This window comes from Macrobrachium rosenbergii, chromosome 15, assembly GCF_040412425.1.
Source record: "Macrobrachium rosenbergii isolate ZJJX-2024 chromosome 15, ASM4041242v1, whole genome shotgun sequence".
Taxonomy (NCBI): domain Eukaryota; kingdom Metazoa; phylum Arthropoda; class Malacostraca; order Decapoda; family Palaemonidae; genus Macrobrachium; species Macrobrachium rosenbergii.
The window spans coordinates 54,111,109-54,118,675 of record NC_089755.1 but is presented as its reverse complement, the minus strand read 5'-3'; the positions used below and the strand labels follow the sequence as shown (position 1 = coordinate 54,118,675).

The 7,567-nt window shown below is 40.3% G+C and overlaps 1 protein-coding gene across 1 annotated transcript; it reads left to right on the top strand.

The window, feature by feature from the left end:
- Nucleotides 1–2,298: 2,298 nt before the first annotated feature.
- LOC136846751 (zinc transporter ZIP1-like) lies at nt 2,299–7,173 on the top strand. Its single transcript, XM_067117950.1, has 6 exons — nt 2,299–3,032; nt 3,604–3,708; nt 4,300–4,447; nt 4,947–5,116; nt 5,609–5,768; nt 6,253–7,173. The coding sequence occupies exons 1-6, from the start codon at nt 2,796–2,798 to the stop codon at nt 6,453–6,455; spliced, it is 1,023 nt and encodes a 340-aa protein (XP_066974051.1). The 5' UTR covers nt 2,299–2,795; the 3' UTR covers nt 6,456–7,173.
- Nucleotides 7,174–7,567: the final 394 nt, after the last annotated feature.

The window sequence follows — 7,567 nt, the reverse complement described above, 5'->3', positions numbered from 1 at the left end:
CTGGCAGAAGCTACCTCCACATTCTACAGAAATAAGGAGTGAGTAGGGATTATAGGGGTTGCCTCTAAAGCACACTGCCATGTACCTAAAGTACCACTGTACCGCTGCAGTATTAACCAAATTTTACAAGGAAAAATCTTCTTCTCTTGAATTTTAAGTGGCTGACCTATCATCCACGGAAAACCTATTTAACGTCTCGTGGAAATCAGCTGGAATGTACCTCGAAAATGTGTTGAAATAACACGAAAGCGCTTGGTACTCCTTCTTTTATTTTTCCTGTGACCTTGGTTGAACGTTAGGTAAAATTTAAAAGTGCTGGTGTAAAATGCTATCCTTGAAGAACAGCCAAAATAGCTTTCATTTTAGTAGATGGTGTCTTCTGTGAAAAGTATTTCAAGATCAACAACAACGCAAAACAAATGCTTTCTTGTACACAGCAGACGTTTATAATCCCCAGGCTTCCTTTGATGAGATGACTAGAGACCGTGTGGCTCTATTGCGTAAGCCTAATAGCCCCAAAACAATAACAGGTGACGAATACAGAAAGGATACTTGTCCTGCTTAGTATGGGGTCGTTGTTGAATTGCTCTGAGCTCTGAGTTGCAGCCGTGTGCCTGAAGTAGACTTGTAAATCTTCCCTGCAATTTTTCACACGGGGCATGGGACGTGACAACGGTCTCTTTTTCCTCTCTCTCTCTCTCTCTCTCTCTCTCTCTTCACAATTTTCGCTCTGATAATGCGACGTTCGACAGGAATGCCTTCATTCCAGGACAGTGTTTGATTGAAAGTTAACTGTGGATGGCTGGACCATTTTTGCAGTTTGTGTGTTGGCGTAAATACAGCAACTGTACTCAATGTACTGATTACATTTCAGACACACACACACACACACACACACACACACATATATATATATATATATATATATATATATATATATATATATATATATATATATATATTTGAATCAGGCAAAAGTTACTGCATGACATGCATGTGCCTTTAAATGAAGCAAGTTTCTCTCAATCATAATTTCACTGTTTGTGACCAAAATTCCTAATACTCACAGTATTTGCAAGGTCAGGAATTAATATGTTTTCTGGATACGAGTTCGGCACAACAAATTCTGTATACAGTCGAAAAGCATGACACTAATTTCATATAATCAAGGCCACCGAAAACAGACCTATCTTTCGGTGGTCTCGGTATAGTGCTGTATGAGCAGCGGCCCATGAAACTTAGACCACGGCCCGCTGGTAGCCTATCCTATATCTTTGCCAGAAGCACGATTATGGCTAACTTTACCTTAAATAAAATAAAAACTACTGAGGCTAGAGGGCTGCAATTTGTCATATTTGATGATTGGAAGGTGGATGATCAACATACCAATTTGCAGCCCTCTAGCCTCGGTAGTTTTTAAGATCTGTAGGCGGAAAGAAAAAGTGCCGACAGAATAAAGTGTGGGCGGACAGACAAAGCCGGCACAAAAGTGTTCTCTTACAGAAAACTAACAAAGAAGAATTAATGCTAAGAACTTTTGCTCTCACTAAAACAGATTTATTTCGAAGACCTGAGACTTGAAAATCATACCTGAATTGCGCTTAATATCTAGGTAGTCGATAGTACTGGGACTAGTTACTAAACAGTCGTTGGTGAAGTTGATATTAGGCAAAGTCTATGTACAAAAAAAAGGGGGGCATTTGACAAAGAACAGACGCTATAATCGGCTTGCCTCTAGGTTTAAGATTAAGATAATATCCTCGACAGTCTAATAAACTGAAATATAATGAATAAAGTGCCAACAGTACGAGACATTCAACAGGCGTTTGTACCCCTGCTGGCCTTTCAAATAATTTTAGCTCTAGCGTAGACAATCCTGTATTAAGAAGTAATGAGAATTGTTGTCATGATACGAGGAACTTTTGAAACCTAGTGATAGTCTGCCGTCCAGAAATTGTTTTGGCAAAATTATGATTCCATCTGTCAAAATTTTTCGTGGATAGGTCTAATACTGTGTTTAGAAGGGTAGGTTCGAGTTTACATACTACGAATCAATCGCTGCTCGGAAAAATTAAAGGTTTTCTTAGTTTGCTACTGGAAAAGAAGGGTTCTCCACTTACCCAACATGATCAAGCAGTCGATTCTGTAAACAGGAGAACAGGAGAGTTTCCTTGAGAAGGCAATTCTTGTTGCTGTGTTTCTTGTGGAAGAAATTATTGCGCTGCCATTTTCAGCAGACGATGTATGTCATGGCGAGAGGGCCTTGTGCAAAAAATGTAAGCGCATTATCACTTCGCATTTAGATAGCGTGTGCAGAGCTCACGGTCGCGCTAGGGGTTGAGAACGAAGAGCACCGACGAAATCTTAATGAGAACTGCTCACCACCACCACCGGTCCCCTGGAACCAAAAGGCTTCAATAGTATAAGATAGGCTGTCTCGCAGGTCACTTCAAACCTCGAGGTGAACTGAGATGGGATGTAACCGTTGAAGATATAAAAGGGCTACTAGACTATCTGTCCTTCACTTTCGAGAACTCATTCTCGTTCTTGAGCGAGGGATACAGCGAATAGTTCAGTCTCCATAACGACAGCTTGAGGATAAACATGCCTGCGTGAAATATAGCTTACAAGATTGGCCACGAAGAAAGAAAACCTGGAAAGTTTTCGTTATTCCGAGCGAACGCTAACTTAGGAAATACCATAAGACCGCAAGAACGCTAACACAGGAAGTACCACCATAAGACCGAGTGATCGCTAACACTTTAGGAAATAACTCATAAAAATTATCATTAGACATGGAAGTTGGACAAGCTCAGGTTCTGGCCATAGGCATCATCTTCGTCATCAACTCGATGGTGGGCCTAGCACCCGTCTTGTTGAAAGGGAACCTTCCTGAAGTGATCGTCCCTAAAACACAGACGAGAAACCGGCTGCTGTCGGCGGCTTCTTGTTTCGGCGCCGGCGTTTTCCTCTTCGTATGCTTCATGGGCCTCCTGCCGGACGCTGACCACAAATTCCATCACTTTTTGGAGGTAAGTCCAGTGTTTTTCTCGGTAGCACTTGTATGCTGACCACAAATTTTATCACTTTTTGGGGGTAAATCTAGTACTTTTCTCAGGGGCACCTCTAAGACAGAAGCCTCCCTAGGGCGTAACATCATGGTGGCACAAGAACCGTAGCTCCTTCGTCAGATTGATAATTTATAATTATTATTTTTTTTTGCGCGCAGAAGCAAATCAAATAAAGTCATATTAATCGCCGTAGGAATGAAATTACATAATAATATGCGAAATATCATGTGAAATTCTCGTATATCTATGGCCAGGCAGGTAGCACCCTCGTCTCTCTCTCTCTCTCTCTCTCTCTCTCTCTCTCACGACGTGAGAAGGAAGTTTATTGTCATTTATGTATGTATTTTTATTTTGCTGGGACATTTAAATTCCAAATTATAATAAAATATCGTTTCCTTCGTCTCTCTAACAGGATATATTTAGTTACTTATCCATGTATATATGCATGTAGGCCTATGTATGTATTTTTTTTCTGAAACATTTAAATTTGAAAAATGTAATAAAATATCGCTTCCGTCGTCTCTCTGAACAGGATATAAGACGAAACGACAAGGAATGGACCACTTTCACAGAGTTCCCGTGGGCTTTCTTCGTGGTTACTATCGGATTTCTCAGCATTTTCACTCTTGATAAGATGGTAAGAATACTATTTTTTCTGTCTTTCACTCCAGCAGGCTAAGATAGCGTCTACTTTATTTTTTTTTCTAAGATAGGAGCTCAGCTGATCTGGTTGTCTAACGACAGCGTCCAAGGTGGGTTCTGCTGCACATTATTCAGAAAGAAATAAGAGTATTTCCTCTGTGGGCAAAGGAGTAGACTATTAGCTCTGTACAGATCTTGGTGGCTAGTGTTCAAATCTTTGTGCCGTTGAAGAATGAGTTATAGTGAAACCCTGGAAAGCTGTGTTCTCCAAAATTTATATTCTTGTGTATTCTGAAAAGCTTTGTTTTCCAGAATTTATATCCTTGTGTATTCTGAAAAGCTTTGTTTTCCAGAATTTATATCCTTGTGTATTCTGAAAAGCTTTTTTCTCCAGAATTTATATCCTTGTGTCTCCGTTTTTAGTAAAATTTGTCCTTAAGACATCTGAACACAGCTAAAAGTCCTCTTTCCAGAGTGAAAATGGAGTTTCTCTGATGGATATAAAGTAGATAGCCGAACCATAAGCGTGATTTAAAGGAATTCAGTGAATTGTTATTGTAAAAATGCCGCTGTTTACCTTTAACAGATCCACGCAGTGGAGCACTCTCGCAAAGGCGGTCAAAATGGACTGGCCAACTTCCGTAGACAACTGCCTCCCGCCGAAAGCCCCAAGAAAGACGGCGATCCTGAAAAATTACTGATTGGCAAAGACTGTGCTCACCATCACGATGAAGGTATGAAGTGATGCTTCGACAGAACTGTTAATACTTACCGTTTAACAGCCGTTCACAAATGGCGTGCTGTTGCGTTTGAATTCTGCCACGAAAGGTGAAAGCTTCCTCAGTTATTTTCTCGCTCACTTGCAGTGATAAGTATGTTCAAATTAGTGTGAAAATGTCGATAAGTTAAAGTATTGTATGTTTGTATGTATGCAGGCTTATGCATGTATGTAGGCCTATGTACGTGTATGCGTAGGCCCATGTATTTATGTATATATACATATAGGCCTATGTATGTATTTTCACAATATGTAGCCTACATCCATGTTTAACTCTTATAAACTACAGCATCCCACTTCGTCTCAGAAACACTTAAAACTTAAAGACTCAAGTTACCTTTAGTCCAATAACGTCCATGGACGCAATGAAATGCTCATTTTCAACCCACAAAACATGCCTTAGATTTCCACCAGTTGCCAGAACTGTAAGAACTATTTTTCCCTCTATTCCGCAGACGAAGGACACGGCGTGCCCTCCTCAGTCATCTTCTTAGTGGCCCTGGGCATCCACTCGGTCTTCGAGGGCATGGCCGTTGGCCTTCAGACGCAGACAGAGAAAGTCATGGAGCTCGGCGTTGCTGTCTTCGTTCACGAAGTAGTCATGGCGTTCACTTTTGGCATGGAGGTAAGATAAAAATATACTTTATTGTTATTTATTCATTTGTTATTTTTCTTTTCTAATAACTGATCTCTTCTTTCTGTATTTCCTGTTACTTTCTGTTACTTCTTTCTGATGAACATAATATTCTTTGGAAGCTTGAATTTCTAGTCAGTGGAATTAGCATTGTGATATAAAATTTAGGCCAAAGGCCAAGCGCTGGGATACGAGGTCATTCAGTGCTGAAAGGGAAATCGAGAGCAACTAGGGTTTTAAGTAGGAGATGGTGGAAGGTAAGAGGAAAGAAAGAGAATATTAACGGAGGTACAGTGAAAGGAAGGAAAGGGGTTGCATTTAGGGGCCGAAGGGACGCTGCAAAGAACCTTGAGTAATGCCTACAGTGCACCGAGTGAGGTGCACCGACGGCACTAACTCCCTACGGAGCATATCATCTAACGACCTAAATAGAAAACTAAGTAGCTAAGAGAAATGCAGACTACTTTCCTTTTCCATTTGCAGGTCAGCAGAAGTAATACTCTGAATAGGATATACAAGGTGATCTACGTCGTTATCTTCTCTGCCACGATTCCTCTAGGCGTCGCCATTGGGTTTGGCCTTCAGAACGCCCCTTCAGATCACAGGGATATCATTTCGGCTGTCTTCGAAGCTTTCGCCACGGGTAAGGTTCTTCACTTGGCTTTTATTCCGGTTTGACCTTGTATTAGTCAGCTTAATTCCACTGCCCAGTTGAGTGCTTGTATTGAAGACTAAAGAATGCCCAAGATCTTAAGAAATGCCCCCCAGTGAGGGTATAAATTCATATCCTAGTAATGTTTCTTCATAGGTTTTTCAAGATGGAAGGTGATAGAACATAGTCCTATGCAGGTCTATAAAAAATTTTCATTTTTAGAGTTAGTAATTAGCATTTTTTCAAGAAGAGCCAGTGAATGGTATAACGATTAAAAGAAATCACTTGTATGTGCACCAGACAGAATTAACTAATGATGAGGAATAATGGACTTTGAAGAAGCAGTTCATTGTACAATTCTTTTTTCACAATAACAAAACTTGACTTTAGCTAGCTCTCTAAATACTTATTTGTTCAGCTGACCATTATAATCTAATCTTACCGTTTATCTCTCTCTCTCTCTCTTCTCCCTCAGGTATCTTCGTGCACGTGATTTTCATCGAGGTCCTGTCCCACGAATTTTCTGGACACCACCACCACCACGGCGAGAAAGACAGCGAGGAAGAAAAAACCTCCCCCTCGGAGACTCACCTCATTTTGGAAAAAGTCAGCTTCATTTGCCTCGGTCTCCTGACCCTCATTATGTTGAGCATATTCTTGCACCACCATCATCATTAGGCGTGACAGTCATTAATACTTATTTTATATCTGGTTATCAACAAATTTTCCGTGTTGTTCCTTGAGCTAACATCTCAATTATTAATGCAATTGACACTTTTGTCTAATGTTATGGTCAATGACTGTTGGTTAGAAGTAGGCCTAACTTCAGAGAACACTTCTTGAAGCTTCTAAGAAGTAGACCTAACTTCAGAGAACATTTCTTGAAGCTTCTAAGTAAGAAGCAGGCCTAACTCCAGAGAATACTTCTTGAAGCTTCTAAGAAGTAGGCCTACCTTCAGAGAACACTTCTTGAAGCTTCTAAGGAAGCCCATCCTTAAGTCTGAGTCCTCGTGCAAGCTTGGGCGTTGTACTATACTTACACATAAATACATAAAGTATGCGTAAACTACGAAAGAGAATGGAGTATGATCATATGTATTTTATAAGGTCAGACAATTTGAGATCACTCAGCTCGTTCACCATGTGTGAGTGTACGTCTAGAGTATTCCCTTTGGTACATTAAGTTTTCCAACTATCAGATAATACCTGAAAACAGCCTGCAATATATTTGGTCAAGGAGAGAGAGAGAGAGTGTGTGTGTGTGAGTGAAGCATGCAACCACCAGCTCCCAGAAATCGTCTCTGTTGGGCATTATATACAAAACAATTTCATAAGGATTTTTATATCTTTGTACAAAATGTGGATTTAGTTTAAAAATAAACTGTATTTAATCGTTCCACTTATTTTTTAATCCAAAGGATACGCGCCGTATTTTTTTAATCCAAAGGATGCTCGCCGTATTTAAGATATTGCATTGCATTGCTTTGACAGTTTCTTTTTTGTCTCTATATCTCTAAATGTTAAGGCACGTGATCGCTGCAAGGTTATTTAGCTAGATTTGCACTAGGTAGAGCTCTCTAGATGGTGTAAACGGAAGCTAGAGCTCTTTAGCTATCACTGCTCTAAGTTCCCGCTACGGCTGTCTTAGTCTAACAGTGCTCCAGTGATTACACGATTCCAACCTCTCTCTGAGACTACTCTAGGCTCGAGTTATTCAGTTAAATAGCTATCCCGAATCTAGCTATTGAGTGTTGCCTGCGATATCTCATCCTCTAACAATTACAATTGTG